Genomic DNA, 21327 nt, shown 5'->3' on the forward strand with positions numbered 1-21327 from the left:
GGAGAAAGTGATGAAAGACCAAAAGAGACACATTTTATCTTTGAGGTAAAAGGCCTGTTTTCTAAGGTTGTTTCTTTTATTATAACTTTTTTCCCCACCTGCTACTGGGGCACCATGCAAATGTATCATTCCAGGAACTGCTTCCTTATCCTTTTCTTGGCTAAGATTTCCTGGTGGAGGGGAGACAGAGGAAATGGGTCCGGTTTACAACTATCTTGAATGAGATTTTCACCTTTTCACAGAATCTTAAAAAATAAGAATCAGGTGCTTAAATGGATCTATTTACCTCTTTGGTCCAAACATCACGCTACCTTTTGCCTAAAATAAACAAAAGCAAAACATTCTCATCTAGTTGCTCCTGTGAAGGGCAGTGTTGCCAATTTAATCCTCTTTTGGTTGAATCCAGATAAAATGCTGAAGGATTCCTTTAAGTGCTGTTCATCAGGGTCAGGTGATTTTCATTAAAAAAAAAAACTTTGAGGTGCCGGATGGCGCAGCAGTTAAGTTTGCACATTCTGCTTTGGCGGCCCAGGGGTTCGCTGGTTCAGATCCCGGTGTGGACCTATGCACTGGTTGTCAAGCCATGCTGTGGCAGGTGTCCCACATATAAAATAGAGGAAGATGAGCATGGATGTTAGCTCAGGACCACTCTTCCTCAGCAAAAAGAGGAGGATTGGTGGCAGATGTTAGCTCAGGGCTAATCTTCCTTAAAAAAAACCAAAAACCCTTCCTTCCCAACATGAATTCTCATAAAGAATCATTCATAACTGATGCTATTTTAACAGTATTGAATATGAGTATAAAATATGTCTACAGAAGGGACAAATCTCTGGTAGGAACCTGCCTTACCACAAAGAGGCAGAGACATGTGAATTCAAAATAGATCTTTTTTTGCACTCCCTGTACACCAGGGAACAAAGATCCAGATCTTTGGAAACCAAATCAGACTGGCATTAACCTGGTTTCTCCCAGCAACAGCTTCATGAAAGAATTTTATATATTTTTTGTCCACCTACTTTAAGATGCTTCTGTCAACATTTCTAATTATTTATTATTTATTGATGCCATCAACCGTCAGGCCTGGTGTGGTCGTAGGAAGTTAAGTACAATGGAGCTGTGAATAACTGAGGTGATGGATGCCAAAAACACAGGTAAGTCAAAAATATTCTCTGGAGGACCATGGGCATCTTTCTGGAATATGGGAAGGTGAGGTGGAAACCTCTGAGTAGGGATTGCAGAAATAGTCTCTTTAGGAAAGAGATTCTAAATTTAAATCAAAGGACCACTGCTTCACTTCTTGTCATACAATGATGCTGAACGGAGGAACCACCTGTCTGTTAAGGATCCTAAGAAAAATCTCTTGGAGGATCACAGCTTTCCTTTTGCACTAAACCTCCCCCTAATTTGGTCCTCCCTATTCCCAAGAATCCCGTGAGCCTGCATTTCTTGGACAAGTGGATCTCTTTTACATGTAGTGTAAGGCTGACCTTCTTTTCTATAGCCAAGTAGTAATATCTCAAGCACACATGGAGATGCAGGCTTACTCCATGCTATCGTGAAGTTTGCTGTCTTTCCTGCTGTGACCTCTTCGTCAGGGGTCGGCAAACTTTTTCTGCAAAGGGCCAAAGAGAAGGTATTTACGCTTTGCGGGCTGTGAGGTCTCTGGCACAGCTACTCCACTTTGCTGTTACAGTATGCAATCAGCAATACACAACATGTAAGTGAAAGGATGTGGCTGTGTTACAAAAGAGTTTATTTACTAAAACAGATGACGAGCCAGATTTGGTGTAGGGACCAGTGTTTGCTGACCCCTGCTCTAGAGCCAAACCTCAAGCAGTCTTTGGTCTAGGATTGCTGGGTAGACAATGAAAATCATCCAAAGGAAAACTGACCTAAAGGAAGTTAAAAGTCAACTCAAGTGTATAAGATCTACCCCCTGGGCAGTATAACAATTAACAAAGCCTCATATCAAGTTTCCAGCTAGATAGATGCCACCGGAAGGGTTTTTCAAAACCTCCTTCATGCTCCAGTAGTTTCCCAGGACTGAACTTTTCTGACTTATTGAGCAGATATCAAATAGAACTAAGTGCTAAACATATTTGGAGATCAATTTTTAATTTACCAAACTCTTCTGAAGAATATTAACATATTAGAACTCCTAGAATAGTGAAGATTCATTTGATCTCTGTTTGGTATGCCACCCACTGCTTAATATACCAAAAGGTGTGATTGCCTAGAAGATATTATATATAAAGATTAGAAAGAATCTTTTTTTTAAATTAAAGGTTATCAGATTTTAATGTAAAAGATATTTTTTCCAGAATTCAGGTAAAACTTTCTCTTATGACCATGGACAAATATTCTAGTTGGAAGAAGTTGGGGGGAAAAAGTACATTGAAGAACTCAGAATACATTTTACCGAATTCTAAAGTTTGAACTCAAATACATAATTTAATTCATGCCAAATTTTCTGCTTATTACCTGGTATACTGTGGTCACTTAGCACAAATGAAAATCAGAATTTTGTATCATGTTTGTCCCCCATAGGTGCTTGATTTCTTTTCTTGGTTGCTATTATGATTTTTATTCTATTTGTGATCTGATTACCTTTAGGATTAAATTTTGCAACTGGGATCACACCAGTCTTTTTTATTCGTGTAAAATTCCCAAGGTGCTGATCGCAGACTTTCATGTAACGATTAGAACAAAATCAGAGGAAAGAGGTTCAGGGAAACTTTCATTTTCTTGTCACCTGTGGATTATGTACTTGAGATGGCAAAATGCAAAGATGGTCTGTCTGCTTAAAGAAACTTTGTCTTAAGGTATTTAGCCACAAAGGACTTCACAGCTACTACTGTTTATCTGAATGATATGTGATAGATGCTCCCAGTAGCCAAGGAGGGCCCTTCCTGGCTTGGCAAAACCCTGTGTGGGGTGCATGCAGATTCCGGCAGCATGATTCCATAGGACATAAATAATACTGATCCAGAGCAACTTGGTATCTTTTTACGGTTTTCCTTTTCAGACCCTAAAGCTGCAAACTAAGCAATCTTATGGTCTTGCCCTTGAACAACCTAATTCTTCTCTATGGGATTTTGAAAAAGAGTTGACTGGAGGGTGCCTCAGGTCTGGAAGCCAGCAGAGCTGCTGGTCAGGCTAGAACAACTCTGCCTCTCCCCACTTCTAAGTGACTAAGCAACATATAGCTCACTTTTACATCCCATCTATGCAAACCTCAGCCTGATGATTGAGTGTTAGCTCAAAGATACCACACCTCTTATTCATCTCCTATGACAAATCTTCCCCTGCTTGTGAAGTAAGAAAATGAGAACTTTCTTGAGGAAAAACAAATGTCATTCAGGCCTACAAATACTGCTTCACTTAGGATTGTGGGGTCACTGCTTGCCAAATGGCATCCAGGACTGTCTAAGCCAGTTATGTCTTCATTCTAGGCTCCTTAGAGTCCATGTCTGTCAGCCACTTGGTTTGTCTACCAGCTTTTATGATGCCAAGTCATTGCTAGACCATTCCCCTCCAATCACCCAAAATAAACTACAGGTAACAACAAGATAAATAGGATGTGCTTCTCCTTGCTGAGTGCATTGACTTAAGGCATAGGCACATTTCCCCCTCTTTGAACAGAGATGGTATAATTCCCTGTTCCAGCACAAGAGCTGGCCAGGGTGACCCTGGAACATGATGATGAAGGTGGAGTGATGAGAGGTAGCTGATGGCGGGAATTCGGGAGCTGCTTCCACACATGGGGGAGAGGGTGTTGCTGGGCCCTGGGGAACACAGTGATTCTGTTAAAGATACTTGACTCAGTTTATATTAATTTTCAGTGATCATTTCCAGAGGTGTATAATACTTTAGATCCGTGACTCTTGGGTCACTATTCTTGGAGAAAACATAATCGTGGATTTAGAAATATGAATATCCCAACACTGAAAAAATATATAAGAAGATCGACACCAGAGAGTTTATGCACGCCTTTAAAAATAAAAGGCATGTCTCTAAATTACCTACCAATCCCAAGAAACACATAAAAAATAATTAGGTTCCCTATGCCACTCTTAATTAGATTTCCATCTCCAAATGGCTTCTCTTGGGGTAGGGGTTTCACTCTTAAGGATTTTGATTGACTTGATCATTTTGGGTTAGAGTCTGTTGGATAAAGTCAGAAGTGAGGACACAACAGATTTTGAGCCATTTCTTCCTTTAAACAGAGACATATTGCCCATTTATTCTTTGCCTGTCAGGCCGTTGAGTAGCTTCCAGCTGACTGAGGAGCAGCTGTTATCCTATTTTGTGCTGATTTACAACTCTTATTTTGACGGAGGGATGATATGTGAGTTTGAAGGAAGCAAGATAGCAGGAGCTGGGTGAGCAGTTCAAACTTTGCTAAAATACATCCTCCTCTTTCATCCAGCTACAAAAGCCCCGATACATTTGGCTGCAAAGGTAGAACAGCAATTTTCAGTTCCTATGGTTGACTTCTATGGTATTGCCCATCTTTAACTTGAAGAGGAAGAAGTTGGCCAGCCTTACTAAAGCTAAAAAAAGGAAACCAAATGTCTATTTTTTAATACAAAGTTCTCAGCGTTTGAGCGTGACTTGGAGATTCCCGCCATCACTGCCTTGTAAGGACACTAAAGGAGAAGATATGCTGTTACTCAAACATGTAGGTGGATATTAGTAAGTGTCTAACACACTGTGTGATTTTGAAGGGTCTGGGGAATATTGGGCCTAAATTAGTGTTTGGATTTGATCATGTAGGTGGTGGGTTGGGGATGGAAATGACAGTGAATATCACAGGGTCACCCATGGTTCCTTTTGTACTGAAACCTCATTTTATACAGAGGATACATATATTTATTTATATATATTTATATATATTTATATCCACTCACACACGCAAACATACTCACACATGCGCGCACACGCCCACACCCACACACACACACACACACACAAAAGGTCTTTGATAGGCTTTCTGTGTTCTAGTAAAAATAGCTGGCAGCCAGTGTGTAAAGCCAAAAAAGGCCTTTATGCTACCAACAATGTCCACTATGGATAGTCTCTCAAAGGCAGACACTTGTGTTTATCTGACAAGTGGAACCAGTTCCTGCCTGAGACAGGAATAATCTCCCATTGGCGCAGACGCAGATCTCGAAGACTTTCTGCCTCGTTCCTGTGGGTGTGTAGGATCCATGAGGCAGTCTAGGTAGTTTGATTTTCGCAGCATCTAACTTAATCTAAAGAGAGTGAACAGGAAGGAAAGAGTCAGAGGCTGTCATTTATTCTCTGGACATTGAGAAACAGTAGATGAATGTTCAATTCAACTTAAATTGAATGAGCACCCACTGTGAGTTGAGTATTCTGGGTTCCAGAAATTTGGATAGCAGGAGCTGGGTGATAAACACACAGATAAAGTCTCTACCCTCACAGAAGCTTTTTACTCTAGTAAGACAATTTTGTACTGGCCTATGTTAGCATTTTGCAAAAGTATATCTTGTAGAATGTTAAGAGATTCCTAGAGAGAACTCAATTTGGAAATGCTAGGTTAACAATTTTCTTTACTATGGGACTTCTCAGAACACAAATATGTCTGTGTGCATGGCAAGTCTTCAAGAATATGCTGCACTTTCCAGTCTTAAGTGACTGTTATGATTATAACCTATTCCTCCAGAGTCTGGATTCTGGTGGCTATAAAGCACATTTGTAACGTAGTCACTATTTCCAAATGCATGTGGCTTGGAGTTTGTGGCTGTCGTAAGAGACTGTTTTGATAACTGAATGCTCTATCTGACTAGCTCTTTTAAAACACATGGAGCAAATGCCAAACCAATCAAAAGGCAGGCTTGGTGTACAGATGCAGGTGGAGACTGATACTCTAAGTACTAGTACTTAGTACAACTCTAAGTAGATATGAAAGGGGGATAGAGTTTTGCTTTAAAAATAGTTTTCTTCTTCTTAAAATTCTTAAACAGAAAAAATTACTTATGAACACGATGAAGGCATTTTAAAAAGTTTGCTGTTGAATCGTATTTTCTTTGGGGATTTGGCTTACCTTGTTGCAAAAACACAAGCAGCTATATTTAGGTTTTGGCTTGTTCTGATTTGGGATAGCAGTTAGATCTGAGTCTCCATTCTCAACGAAAGTAGAAACATATGATGTAAACTTTAAAAATGACTACAAGTCAATTAAGTTCATCTTTAGCCAGATGTACATAATGTTACAGCTTAATTATGCTGGCTACCTAAATCTTAGTTTAAGGTGACAAGAGAAAGAATTTGGAAATAGCATCCATTTTCAGCTGTATGTATAATTCTGTGCTGCAATACATACTATTATCTCAGCACTTTACAAATAATGAGTCGTAACTTTTATGTGTTGTGAGTTTGGCTTATAATTGTGCTATTCAACACATTTGTTCCAGAAATAAAACCTTCTGATTGGCTCTTTTTGTTGTTTCAGTGTAGGATGAACTTCAGTGGCAAAGGGTGTAGCAGCTCAGTTTTGGGAAAGTTTGGCCTGTTGGAGTTCTATCTCTTCTCACTCCGTACCTCTCCATCTTTGGACTCCAATCTCAGCTCTGTTCTGCAGGTGGCTTCCATATTGCCGGCTTCTGCATTTATTTCTACTCCTTTTGGGGCCTCCATTACCAGAGACCGGGTCGGGGACTCCAACCTGAAATATACAGAAGACTGAGATTAAAGATCTATTTCACTTTTTTGGTAAACTGAAGAGGAAATTGATGTGCAGAGCATTGAAATGGCATTTCAGTATTTGATCAGGAAATTTCTCTAGATTTGCTTTACAAATCTGGTCAAGTTTATGAGGGAGAACATAACATATCTAGGCTTCATCTTCATTGCATCTCACAAAGGTTGTAAGAAAGGTATTCTAAGACCCTGGCTTCATTTTACCTTATGCCCAGTCAATAACTGCTTCATTGGTATAATTAACCAAATTTTTACATAAGTTCTGTTTGTTTTTAGAGTAAGGCAATCCCAGGTCTGAACTGAGCTTACTGAAATTGTTACGTATTCCTTCTACTTTGTCCTACTTTCTGTGTCTTCCATGGAAGCAAAATCAGACAGAAGTTAAGAAAATAGACCTGGGTGTTACACATGCCTGACTCAAGCCATGTGGTTGCCACTATATGACCTTGGGAAAGTCTTTCTTCTCTCCTCTCCTTTCCAAAATTTCTCAAAGCCTCAGTTTCCTCATATATAAAGTGCTTTAAATGGTGCCTGGCACATTGAAAATGTATAAAACATATTAACTATTACTATTACTGCTGTTACTATTGTTATTATACCCGCAAATCATAAAGAAATCTCAGGCCTTACTCAAATAAGCAGTTTTAAAAAGAAAGATTCAGAACAAATCACTGTGCCAGGGGTTAGAGAGGGGACATGATGTGACTACAAAGGGACAGCATGAGAAAATGCTTTTTCGGTGATAGAATTGTTCTGTATCTTGATTGTAGTGGTGGTAACATGCCTGTATGTGTTTGTAAAAACACGCATAATTGTACCCTCCAAAGAGCGAATTTTATTGTATGTAAGTTAAGGAGTAAATTCAGAGGAGGAGAATCAGCCAAACTCTATGCTAATTATTATGGCAAAAGACAGAAAATGGATATGGCAAAATCCATAGAAAGATTTTTGCCTAACTCATTTCATGTGAAAAATATTAACTAAAACAACCACTCCTGAATATCCTAGATTTTAATAATTATTACCAAATAGAAATGAATGAAGATCCTCTTCTCTGTTACAAAGAAAGTAGTCCAACTTAGGAAGCATAAGCCTCAGCAATGCTCTCAAACCATGTTGATTCAGACGAGTTTCCTGTGTTTTATTTCTATGTTCTTAACTTTCAGACACTTTGAAGATGTAAAAAAGGAACATGATCTTCTCTGCAAAATGCTGACTCCCTGTTCTGCTTCCACCACTCCCTACGGGTAGGGCACACCCTGTGGACCTCAGTAAGTGTGGCAGGAAGAGCAAGATGACCAGCGAGATGCCACCACTGAGTGATCCCAAGACAGATTCCACAGGAGCCAAGAGAGGGCTCTTCCATACTTCCCAGGTCTGAGTTCCTGAGGTTTGCTTCCAGGCAGTATTCATCTCCACTGATTTTTGTATTCCACCTACAATGACTCATCTGGGGTCATAAAGAGAAACAATAGGTCTATAGTATGCAGGAAAGGATTGGCTTGTATCGATCTAACTCATTCTTTCCATTCTGACTTCACTTCTTCATGTGTAGGAAAAATCCCCCATCCCTTCCTTCTCCTCCTCACAAGACCCTCACCAAGTTGGTGCTGAGCCAGGTGTGGTTCCGTCTGGAATTTTGATTTACTTCATTTGCATAAGTTTTCACTAATATTGATGTCTTTCCTCTTCTGGCATAAGTTTCCCTCCTGATAATATTGCCCGCTCAACTCCAACTTTGTTCATCCTCTTTTCAGTGGCGCTGCTGTCATCCACCTCTCCCGGGTGAGAGTTCTCATGCCATCTTCTCGCTTTCCCCTTCTTCTCTCCCTTGTTTCATCAGTGAACTCAGCTTGAACTCACAACTTCTCCCTACTCAGTCTACTAGGTCACCTCTAACTTGGACCATTGTAACTGCCTCACAAGTTTTGTCTCTAATTTTTCCTTTCTTCCAATGTACTTCACACAAAAATATTTCTTCCTAAAGTAAGTTTTGAATAGGTCACTTCTCTTATCAAAAACTACACAAGTTCCTTAGAAAATATCTGAACTCCTGAGGGTATTCAGCCATTCAGAACTTGGTCTGACCTATTTTCTTAGCCTTATTTCTTGCCACAAACATCAGTTATGTTTAACTGAGCACCTACTAGGTGATGGACACTGTGCAAAGCCCTTTACATGTGTTACCCCATTTAATCCTCAAAACGTCCTATGAATTTGGTACTCCTTTGTCCTAAGGGTACAAACAAGAAAACTAAGGCTAAGTGACTTGCTCAGTGTTGTACACCCAGCAAAAGGGCAGAGCCAAGATTCAAACCCAAATGTAGTGGACACCAGAGCCAGTATATTGTCCACTCTACCATATCACTTCCAAAAAAACTGGGCTTCTTTCCTGTCTATCACATGTTCATACCATTCTTCGTAATTAAATGCCACCTCTTTCTTCCTGGAATTAGCAATTGTATTTCCCAAACCAGTTTCTGTAAATAAGGGTAAGGTGATAGTACTACACACGGCTCAGTGGTACATACTTCCCAGTATACAATATTTCTCATAACTTATTTAAGCAGTCGACATCAGTGACATCAAATTCAGGATATGGTGAATGTGTTCATATTTTGTATGTAACATTCAAAGTGAATGATTCATACAAAAAGATAGTTGGGGGGAGAAGAGCTTGACGTAGAAAAAATATATGGAACTTGGAGAACTTTATCAGATGAAGGGTTGACATTTCAGACAGGCATTAGAATTCCCTTTACTCTCGCTTACCTCCTATGGGCTCTGAGATCAGTAGGAGGCCTCTAAGGCCAGAGAAGAGACTCAGAAATGACTACTGCCAACATCCTCCACACCACCCCCAGCCTTGGAAGTACCAGGTGCTGAGAAAGGGAGCTACAGTGAAACTGTCTCCTATTGTGAATGGCTCCAATAAGATAGAAGTGACAATTTCTTGGAAGCAGATACAAAAAGGGAATGGGCTTTCTGTTTCAGAGACTATCTTAATGTCCGTTGGTGGTGGGAAGATTTAACAGTTTGTTCACGTGTCCGCTGTGTAGAAAGCTCTTACAAGAGTCCTGAGGGGCCTGCAGAGAGCAGACAAGGAAATCTTGAAGTGATGTCGGTCAATTTCTTGCCATAGATTACCAATAACAACACAATGGCTTAAATCGCTTTGAGCAAGGAAAAATGGAAGAAGGCTTCCTCCTGATGGGGGGCAATTGAAGGTCCTGCCGGCTCTTGGAAATGAACGCTGCTTCCATTAGGAGAAAGTGCAACTCTCCTCTGGGAGGACGGAAGAGACTCAGAATGGAAGAATGGCCAGGAAGGGGGAGGTCCATAGGCTGGGTCATGTCCTCAAGAACACTGGTTCTCAAATGACATCATCAGAATCCCCTGGCAGGCTTGTTAAAGCACAGATTGCTGGGCTTCACGCCCAGAGTCTGATACAGTATGTCTAGGGCGGTGCCTGAAGACTTGTACTTGTGACAAGTTACCAGATGATGCTCATGCTGCTGGATCGGGGACTACACTTTGAGAACCACTCTCTAAAGCAAAGGTCATAATTTCAGGTGCTCATAAAGACTAGATAGGATGGGGTGGCTCCATGGGCGAGTGGTTAAGTTCACACACCCCGCTTTGGTGGCCCAGGGTTTTGCTGGTTCAGATCCTGGGCGAGGACATGGCACCGCTCAACAGGCCACGCTGAGGCAGCATCCCACATGCCACACTAGAAGGACCCACAACTACAATATACAACTATGTACTGGAGGGACTCGGGGAGAAAAAGCGGAAGAAAAAAAAAAGAAGATTGGCAATAGTTGTTAGCTCAGGTGCCAATCTTAAAAAAAAAAAAAAAAAAAGACTAGATAGGTGATGTAAATAGTGACCCGTAAGAAAGCTGTAAGGAAAATAACAGTCTCTACACAATAATATACTGCAAGTGATGGAGATGCTCTCTTGCTCTCTACAGGGGGCAGCTGCTATTCTAATCTGGCTGAATACTGCCAGGGTTTTTGATTTAAAACATTTTAAAATTTTATTCCAAGTCATTCAATTTCTAGAATTGGTGCAAAGAATATTTCTAAAAATATAAATATGGTATAAAGAATAACAACAATATGCCCTGTATATTCACTATTCCTTTTCAAGAAGAAAAAAAAATTCCTACCTCTGTAAGGCCCTGAGCTCCTCTTCCTAATCCCATTCATTCCTTCTCTCAAGAGTACCTACTATTGTGAATTTTGTTTCCTGTTTCCCTGATTTCCTTTATGATATGACTACGTTTGCCTCCTTAAACAATATGTTGTTTACTATTGCTTGTTTTTGAGATATACACACAGCAAAATTCCACTTACATATTCTTTAGTGACTTGCCTCAACATTATGTTTCTGAAATGCACCCATACTGTAGCACATAGCTGTACAGTCATGCATTACTTAAAGATGGGGATACATTCTGAGAAATGCATCCTTAGGCGATTTCATTGTTGCGTGAACATCACAGAGTGTACTTACACAAACCTACACGGTATAGCCTATCACACACCTAGGCTGTATGGTTCTAATCTTATGGGACCACCATTGTATACGTGGTCTGCCATTATACAAAAATGTCTTCAATTTCTCCATTGTTATCACACATCATGATTTATTTGCCCATCCTTCTGTTGGACATTTAGATTGGTTCCAGGTTTCTGTTTCTATGAACAGTGCATCTGTGCACTTCTTGTATGTGGCTCCTGGCATACATGTGTAAATTTGCTTTAGGACACATGCATGAAGAGTGGAATTCTAGCTCCTAGGGTATGCATATCTACAGCTTTATTTAATACTTTCCCACTAGTAGTATATAGAATTCTGGTTATTCTACTTTCTTGCTAGCATTTGGTATTTTTTGGTATGAAATGGGATGCTATTATCTTTTAAATTTGCATTTCCCAGATTAATAATGAAGTTAAGCATCTTTTCATTTGTTTGTAAGCCATTTGGGATTCTTCTTCAGTGAAATTTCTTTTGTCTATTTTAATTGATTTTATTTTGTGTGTGCGAATGGTAGTGATACTTTATATATTCTGAAAAATAATTCGTTAGCAGTTCCATGTATTGGCAACTTCTTTGTTGACTCTTTGGTTTGTCTTTTCTCTCTAAGTTTAGCATATTTTGATGTGCGAAGTTCTACATTTTCCCGTCAACAAATTTACAATCTTTTCCATTAGCGTTTGTGTTTTCTAAGTCTTGAGAAGTCCTTCTTGACACTGAGGTCATAAACTTCAATATTGTTCTCAAAACTTTTATGTTTTGCTTTTCATTAAGTCTCTAATTCACTGGGTACTAATTTTTGGGTATGGTCTGAGGTTGGGGTTGAAACAGATGCAGATCAATGATCTCGACATATCTCGGAAAACCTATATTTAGCTCTGTTGTCAATGATGTTGCCATAGACCAAGGGGTCTCCTTTGGGGACTTCGAGTCTGTTGCAATATTCTATTTATGTGTCCCTGAGGGCATAATTAATTAAATATTTTGGCTTACTTAGTACAGTTTTTAAATTCTTTATATTTCATAAGAAAGGACTCTTACCTTGTTCTTCAAGAATGTCTTAGCTGTTCTTGGTCTTCCACATAAATTTCAGAATCAACTTAAGTTTTACGAGGAAGCCCTGATGGAATTTTGATTGAATTTATGTTCACTCCATGAACATTGCATCTGTCTCTATTTAGTTATGTTTTCTTCAATGTATTTTGATAAAGTTTAACAATTTTCTCTATACAGGTTCAGCATATCTTTTGTGGCTATTGAAAATGAGATTTTGGTAAAAAAGAAGTATTTCTCTGAACTGTATTTCTTTTTCCTATTGTATTGATGTTCAATTTTTTTTTGTATGTTGATCTTCTAGTTGACACCCAGGTAAATCATCTTATTTTTCATAATTTGTGCACAGGTTGTTTTAGGTTTTCTTTGTAGGCATAATTATTTTAATTTATGACAGTTTTATATCTATTGTTATACCTTTTATTTCACTTTCTTTTCACACTGTGTTGTCGAGGACTGTCCAATAGCATGTTGACTAGAAGCAAGGAGATGTCAATCTTGCTTTTTCCTGACTTTAAGGGACAAACTTTCCACAATTTACCATTAAGTACGATTTTTTGTTCTAGAGTTTTTTTTTCCAAAGACTTTTTACTAAGATAAGACAGTTCCTGTCTAATCTTATTTTGCTAAAGGTTTCTATTATTCATTAATGTGAATTTTATTAAGTACTATTTTATTCTTCATATATTGAGATAATATATTTCTCCTTAATAATGTGGTGAATTATATTAATTTTCCAATAATAATTCACTCCCGTGATTTTTGGGCATTAGCCCAACACTGTCATTACATATCATCTTTTCTATATATTTTTGAAACTATTTGTTAAGTTTTTTAGGATTTTGCATCTGTGTTCATAACTGAGTTTATCCTATAATTTTTCTTATATCTTTGTCAGGTTCTATCACTTTTCTATATTCTACAAATTTTTATGAAAGATTAGAATTATTTGTCCCTTATATATTTAAACTCACTAACAAACCCTCTGGACATGGAAAGACATATTATTTCCACTTTTAAAAACAATTATAGGATTGTACAAGTTTTATGTTTCTTCTCAGGTCAGTTTTCATAAGTTATCTTTTTTCTTGATATTTTTCCATTTCACATAAAAGCTTAAATTTGTTGGCAAAACTTTTCACAATATCTTCATTTTCAAAATGTCCCTTGCATTTGTTGTTATGCGTCTTTTTATTCAAAATATTTTTATTTATTTCTTCTTTTCTCCCTGAGCAGTGCTACCAATCATTAATTTTTTCAAAGAGCTAACTTTTGGTTTTGTCGGTCCTATCAGTTTTATGTTTATTTCTAGTTCTTGAATTTCTCCTTGTCTTTTTGTTCTAGATAAATTAGGATAATTATGTAGTTCTAAGTTCTAAAAGGTGTTGCCTTCTTAATTTTTGCCTTTCCTAATTTTAATATATGCATTTAAGATTATGTACTTTTCTTTGGCTGCATCCCAAAGGAGTATTTATTATGTTGGTGTAAATATTTTTAATTTAATTTTTTTTTTTTTAAGATTTTATTTTTTCCTTTTTTCTCCCCAAAGTCCCCCGGTACATAGTTGTGTATTTTTAGTTGTGGCTCCTTCTAGTTGTGGCATGTGGGACGCTGCCTCAGCGTGGTTTGATGAGCAGTGCCATGTCCGCGCCCAGGATTCGAACCGACGAAACACTGGGCCGCCTGCAGCGAAGTGCGCGAACTTAACCACTTGGCCAGCCCCAAATATTTTTAGTTTTAGTCTGATTTCTCCTGTGGTCTATGAGTTTTATAGAAGTGTTTTCCTTAATTTCTAAAAATGTAAGATTTTCTAGGATATATTTCTGGTGTATATATTCTTCACTGTTTTTAAACTTTTGAACATTGATTTTGAACTGATAATCTTATAATAGTCAGAGAACTTTTTCTGTATAGAATCAATTCTTTAAAAATTGAGACTAGCTTTTTGGCCCAGTATGTGTTAATTATGATAAATATTCATGCCTGTCTGGAAAGAATGTGTGTTCTGCAGTTGGTGCTATGTTCTCTGTATGTTTAACTCCAGATATTTAATTGTTCTGTTCAAATTTATATATACAGATCTTCATTGACTTAGGATGAAGTTATATCCCCATAAGCCCATTGCATTTAATACACCTAACCTACCGAACATCATAGCTAAGCCTAGCCAACCTTAAATGTGCTCAGAACACTTACATTAGCCTACAGTTGAGCAAAATCGTCTAGCACAAAGCCTATTTTATAATAAAGTGTTGAATATCTCATGTAATTTATTGAATACTGTACTGAAAGTGAAAACCAGAATGGTTGTCTGGGGACAGAATGGGGGCCAGTGTATCAGTTATTTACTCTCATGATCACTGGGCTGCCTGGGAGCCCTGCTCGCTGCCACTGCCCAGTGTCAGGACAGAGTATCATACCACATATGGATAGAGTGGGAAAAGATCAAAATTCGAGGTGCGGTTTCTAATAATGTGTACTACTTTTGTACCAAAGTAAAGTCAAAAAACTAAGTCAAACCATCATAAGTCAAGACCATCTGTATATATGCATCTGTGTTTGTTTTTTTTAAAGATTTTATTTTTTCCTTTTTCTCCCCAAAGCCCCCCAGTACATAGTTGTATATTCTTTGTTGTGGATCCTTCTAGCTGTGGCATGTGGGACGCTGCCTCAGCGTGGTCTGATGAGCAGTGCCATGTCCGTGCCCAGGATTCGAACTAACGAAACACTGGGCCGCCTGCAGCGGAGCGCGCGAACTTAACCACTTGGCCACGGGGCCAGCCCCGATATATGCATCTGTTTTTTATCTGTTTTATCTATTAATTTCTAAGAGGTATGTTATTAAATGCTTCCCAGCTTCGAATTGTTCTATCTCCCTTTTCTATTCATAGTGATCCTTCCATATTTCTTGTAATGTTTTTTGCCTTAAAACCATTTTGCCTACCAGTATAGTTGTTCTCACTCTGTTTCTGTCAGTATTTTCCTTGAACAGATTTTTCCATACAGTTGGCCCTCCATATCCATGGGCTCCACATTTACGGGTTCAAGGAACCGCGAATTCTGTACTATGTTTATGATCTGCAGTTCGTTGAGCCCTTGGGTATGGAAGGCCAACCAAGGGACTTGGGTATCCATGGATCTTGGTATTCACCAGTGTCCTGGAGCCAATCCCCCTGGATACCAAGGGACGACTGTACTTTTAAATATCAACCATTCTGTATGGTTATGTTTTAGATGTGTCTCTCATGTAACGGGATTATTTTTTATTTAAGAGGACTTTTTCTTGAGGTAAAATTTACATACAGTGGAATGCACAGATCTTTTTATTCTATTGACACATGCACACTGTATATATTTAAGGTGTACAATGTGATGTTTTGATTTATGTATACACTGTGAAATGATTCCCCAAGTAAGCTAATTAACCTATCCATCACTTCATATATTTACCTTTTTTATCCCCCTGTGTTAAGAACACTTAAGACCTATTCTCTTAGCAAATTTCAAGTATACATTATTATTAACTATATCACTATGCTGTACATTTAGCTCTCCAGAACTCATTCATCTTATAACTGAAAGTTTTTACCTTTATTCAGTCTCCTGTTAGTAGACTTTTGCTTGTTTCCAGTTTGGAGCTATTTTGCACAAAGTACTGTGCACGTTTTTATACAACTCTTTTTTGAGGACAACGTGTTCATTTGTCTTAAATAAGTAACTATGAGGGAAATTATTAGATTATAGGATAGGTGTGTCTCTAAAAAGTGTGGTAGGGCAGCTCTAAGATGGTCCCCAATGAGCCTTGCCTGCTGGTATTCATGCCTTTATGTGATTCTCTCTCCTCACTGTGGGCTGGATGTGGTGACTCACTTCTGCACAAAAGAATATGGCAAAAGGGATGGGATGGCATTTGTGAAATCAGATTATAAAAAGAATATGGCTTCCATCTTGGGTTCCTGCTCTCATTCCTTCACTCTGAGGGAAACCCCCTGCCATGTCGAGAGCTGCCCTCCGGAGAGATCTAAGAAACTGAGGGAGCCCAGTAGCCCACGAGGAACTAAGGTCCTCAATCCAACAGTGCGCAGGGAACTGAACCTTGCCAATGTCCACAGGAGTGCATGTAGACATGGATCCTCCCCAAGCCAAGCATTTGGAGAGATCACAGCCCTGGCCAACAGCTTAGCTGCAACCTCATAACGGACCTTGAGTCAGAGGCATCACTAAATTACACCTGGATTTTGGACCCACAGAAACCGTGAGGTAATAAATGTCTGTTGTTTTAAGCTGCTAAGTTTTAGGGTAATACATTACATAGCAATAGATTAATACAATAAGAAACTGCCAAACTGTTTTCAAAGATGGTTGCACAATTTTACATTGCTACCACCAACATTAGTGTAATTAAAGCTATTCTATTGGCAATAAAATGGTACTTTATTATGGTTTTCATTTCCCTGATGACTGAGTAATGTTTACCAGCTTTTCATGTGCTTATTGGCTAATCAGAGATGTTCTTTTGGAAGGAATCTGTTTAAATCTTATGCTCAACTTTTTTGCAATTGGGTTGTTTGCATTTTTGTTACTGATTTTCTATATATTCTGAGTAAAAATTCTTTTTCAGATAGGATAGGAGATATATGTCTGTATGTGTATACGTATATATACACGTGTATACATATGGATATACATATATATTTCTCTCAAGTACTTTCTCCCAACCCTTTTCATTTTTTTACAGTGTCTTTTGACAAATTTCAATTTATCATGTATTTTATGTTTAGCACTTTTTGTGCCTTCTCTAAAAAACCATTGCCTATCCCAAGGTCACAAAGATAGTCTCCTATGTTTTCTTCTGGAAGTTTTACACTTTTAGCTTTTACATTTAGATTTACAATCAATCTTGAATTCGTTTTTAAGAATAGTGTCAAGGTTTATCTAGTTTTTGTAGCACTGTTTATTGAAAAGATAATCCTTTTTCCATTGAATAGCACTGGTGCTTTTGTTGAAAATCAATTAACCATATACTTGTAGGTCTCTTTCTAAACTCTGTAGTCTGTTCTATTTATCTATTTGTCTAGCCTCATGCAAATACCAGACTGTTCTGCTTATCATAACTTTACAATAAGTCTTAAAATCAGGTAGTGTGAGTCCTTTAACATGTGCAAAAGGAAAACAGATTGTTTTGGCTATCCTAGATCTTTTCCTTTTCCACATAAATCGTAAAAGCCTGTTGCGGGCCAGCCCGGTGGCATAGTGGTTAAGTTTGTGCACTCTGCTTCGGCAGCCTGGGGTTCACAGGATTGGATCCTGGGGACGGACCGAGCACCATTTGTCAAGCCACGCTGTGGCAGCATCCCACATAAAATAAAGGAAGATTGGCACAGGTGTTAGCTCAGGGCCAATCTTCCTCACACACACACACAAAAAGCCTGTTTGGATTTTGATTTGGATTGTGTTGAACCCATAGATCAATTTTGAGAGTTGATGTTTTAACAATTTTTGAGTCTTTAATGGATTTTGTTTTTAAGTCTAACAGTGAAATTCACTATTCTTGATTTATGTGCTTTTGTTATGGATTTTGATTCTATGTTCTTGAATCCAGCATGATTACTCTTCAAACAATCAATGTTTATTCACATACATTCATGTATTTTCTACCTTATTCACTTACTTCTTCTGTCATCTTAAACTTTCCTTTTTTTTTTAACATCAAGAAAATCTTTGATATTTCCTTTTAGTGAGGGTCTGCTGGGGCAAATCCTCAGTTTTGTTTTCCTAGAATAAATCTGTAATGTTTTTTCCCCTCCCTTATGGAAGGGATTTTTGCCTTGATGCAAAACTGTGCTGACAGTTATTTCTCTCTGTATTCTGCTTCTCACTTTTGTGGTTAAGAAGTCAGCTGTCCGTCTAACTTCAATTCTAGAACTTCCATTTGGTTCTTTTCTCTCTTCCTGTTTTTAATCTTGGATGTTCTACAGTGTCATTCTGGTATGTCTAGATGTGGATTTCATTTTATTTACTCTACTTGAATGTTTTTTGGACTTTCCAAATTTTTAGTTTTGTCATGTTTCACTTCTGGCCACTACTTGGCTAATATGTCTTTGAAAATTGTTTTTGCTCCATTCTGTCTCTCTTCTCATTCTGAACCTTGGATTAGACATTCTCTAACATTCCTGCTATCCTACCTCCCTGCTTTCTGGATGATTCGTCAGCTATATTTGCATGTTCATTTATTTTTCTTTTTATCTATTGCTCATCACATCCATTGGAGTTTTGCTTTTTGAGATTTTTATTTGCATTTCTAGAAATTCTGGTGGGTTCATTTTCTAATTTGTTAGCCAGTTTTTTATTGCTTCATCTTCTACTCTTTCAATTCATTCTGTTGTTTTTTTACTCATAGTAAACATACATATTTTATATTCTTTCTCTGCTACTTCCCATACCCAAAGCCTCTGTGCGTCTCATTTGGCTGCCTTGTTTCCCTGCTTGCTCTTTTGTACATGGTGCCTTGTTTCTGAGTGTTTTGTATTTTTTGACTGTGGGTTCATATTTCCTGGATCTATGTCTGCAGAAATTATTTGAGAGCTGCATTTAAGATGATTTTCTCTAAAGACGATTTGCAATTGGTTTTCATCAATCACTGGTGCCACCATTGGCTTAAGGCCACAGTAAACTAATATTTGTGTTTTAGGTTTTAGGATCAGCCAGATAACATGAATTCAGGCTACAAACCAGAGTGAGGGTCAGTTTGAAGTTACCATGTCTTGGAGAAATGATTTCTTTTCCATTTCATACAGTGCTGAGGTTCAAGATAGGCAAGTTCCCTTGCAATTCTCTGGGTGGAAGGGTTGCGGTGGGGAAGACTAAGTAGGGTGAATTCTATTTAAGCCTCACACCAAGGGTTTGGTGCATTGGGGCCCAGTTTCATCTGTGGAATCTCTAATTAGACTCCCCACTTCAGGTTGGCTCTAGAGTTGCTCAGTCTCCATGACCCACAAAGTCCATGAAAACAGAAGTTGAATTTCATCTGGTTTAGCAAAATCTGTAAAGATACAGCTGGCCTCAATGCTCAAATAACTTCTCTGGGTTCCCATACTTCTTCAGTCTTTGGACTCTGAATAATCCTAACTAATTTCCAGCTCATCAAGTCATTTAAAATATTTAAAAAATGTTTTTATCCAGTAGTTTTAGTTGATTTCAACTAAAACAAGTGGTCAGGGGACTGAGACTACCAGACTATTGCACTAGAGGTCCAGGTTTCTGATTTTTCAAAAAAAGATGGATGTGAAGTAGAGGAGAGTGAGGACGAGCTGGAACTCACCAGGAGGAAGTGGCACATGTGACAGTTTCTCACCACTTCTATGTCTCCAATTCACTGGAGGAAAAGCTACTGCCCTTCTTTGTGAAACTAAGCGTGCACCTGGTCCAGGAAATGGAAGAGCTAAAGACCTGGCTGCTGCCCCACACCAACAAGGTGAGCTGGCAGGTGATCTCCAACAGTGGCGAGTGCCCTGCATCAACCTTCCAGTGTAAAAGGAACATGGCTGTGGTTTCACTCCTACCTTCCAAACCTCATGCAGCCATGCTAACTCAGTGAAGGGAATTCTAGGAAACGCAGTTCCAGCTTAGCTAAGTTGATATAATACAAATCCACCCCATGCCATCCTCTCTTAAATGGCTGGTTTGGCTTGAACACACTGTACTCAGTGGAACCAACTTCAACGTCCAATAAAGAAACTAGTTGAAATAAAATGAGCACCTGCAAAAAGCAAAGAGAAACTTGGACTTTTCTAATTATACAGAATCTACTTTTAAATCAAGCAAGAGTTACTTTGAAATTCAAGCCCCTGGTATCTGCAGTAGGTATTTAAATTTTATGAATGAAGCTGCTGAGTTTTTAGAGATTGGTCTTTAAATCTTGAGTTAAAAAATCTAAGCAGAATATTCTAGGGTTCTGCTCTAAAGATTTAAGAAGTGGATTAGATATTCTCATTTGAAGGCCATTTCTCAGAAAAGCAGTGATATTCTGTCCTCTAGAGCAAAACCATTTTGAAGTTTGCTTTTATGAAAGGCAAGACAGACCATCACAAAACACTCTTTTGAGTCAACCCTTCTTTCCCAGTGTAAAGCTTGTTGATTTATTTAATAAACATTTATTACACTAGGTCTAAGGGGACACAGAGAAGTGAGCTGTGTCCCAGACTGCTAGGGTCTAGGTTGATCTTGAAGGTCCATTAGGAATTGGCTCATTTGTTTGGTCAACAAACACTTATTGAATTCGTAGTATATGCAAAATTCTGGATTACAGTTATAAACAAGATAGACCTAATCCCTGCTCTAATGAGTTTATGTGCTATTGAAGATGAGATACCTTAAGAAACTGTTTGTTTATGGTGGTGAGGAGTGCTTGATGGAGAAGTACAGGGGATTATAAGAAGTTATAATTGGGGACTGGGTTGTGGGAAGAGTTGGGGTCTCAAAGGCTTATGCTGACAGCTGAAGGATGTGAAAGAGTTAACCTGGTGAAATATGAGTGTTCCAAGCAGAGGAAACAGCATCCATGAAGACTTTAGGAGGAAAATAGTTTTGTGGGTTAAAAGAAATTGAGATGTCGATAGAATGTGGGATTAATAAGAAGAGGTAAGAGTAAGTCAGGCATGGCCTAGCAGAACATGGTGAGACATTAAAGGATTTTAAATGGAGTGGTGGTGTACAGGGGGCAAAAAGTTAATGGACAAAACGATCTGATATCCATGTTGCAAAGATTACTGTGATGGTTAATTCTATGTGTCAATGTGACTGGGCTGTGGGATGCCCAGACATTTAATCAAACGTTATTCTGGGTATGCCTGTAAGGGTGTTTCTGGATGAGATTAACATTTGATTCAGTGGACTCAATAAAGTAGATTGCCCTCCTTAATGTGGGTGGGCCTTGTCCAATCAATTGAAGACCTGAATAGAACAAAAAGGCTGAATAAGAGGGAACTTTGCCTGCCTGATTGTTTG

At 38.5% G+C, this 21327-nt stretch overlaps 1 protein-coding gene across 3 annotated transcripts in view; it reads right to left on the reverse strand.

The window, feature by feature from the left end:
- Nucleotides 1-4947: 4947 nt before the first annotated feature.
- The window catches only part of SGCD (sarcoglycan delta), an 894446-nt gene continuing 878066 nt past the window's right edge, over nt 4948-21327 (reverse strand). For all 3 annotated transcript variants that reach the window (XM_070517163.1, XM_070517164.1, XM_014842696.3), the window contains 2 exons: nt 6568-6691; nt 4948-5255 (listed from right to left, as the gene is read on the reverse strand). In XM_070517163.1, the coding sequence (XP_070373264.1) occupies nt 5082-5255; nt 6568-6691 (298 nt within the window). In that variant the 3' untranslated portion in view covers nt 4948-5081. The remainder of the gene's footprint in view (nt 5256-6567; nt 6692-21327) is intronic.

Source organism: Equus asinus, chromosome 9 (assembly GCF_041296235.1).
Source record: "Equus asinus isolate D_3611 breed Donkey chromosome 9, EquAss-T2T_v2, whole genome shotgun sequence".
NCBI classification, from domain to species: domain Eukaryota; kingdom Metazoa; phylum Chordata; class Mammalia; order Perissodactyla; family Equidae; genus Equus; species Equus asinus.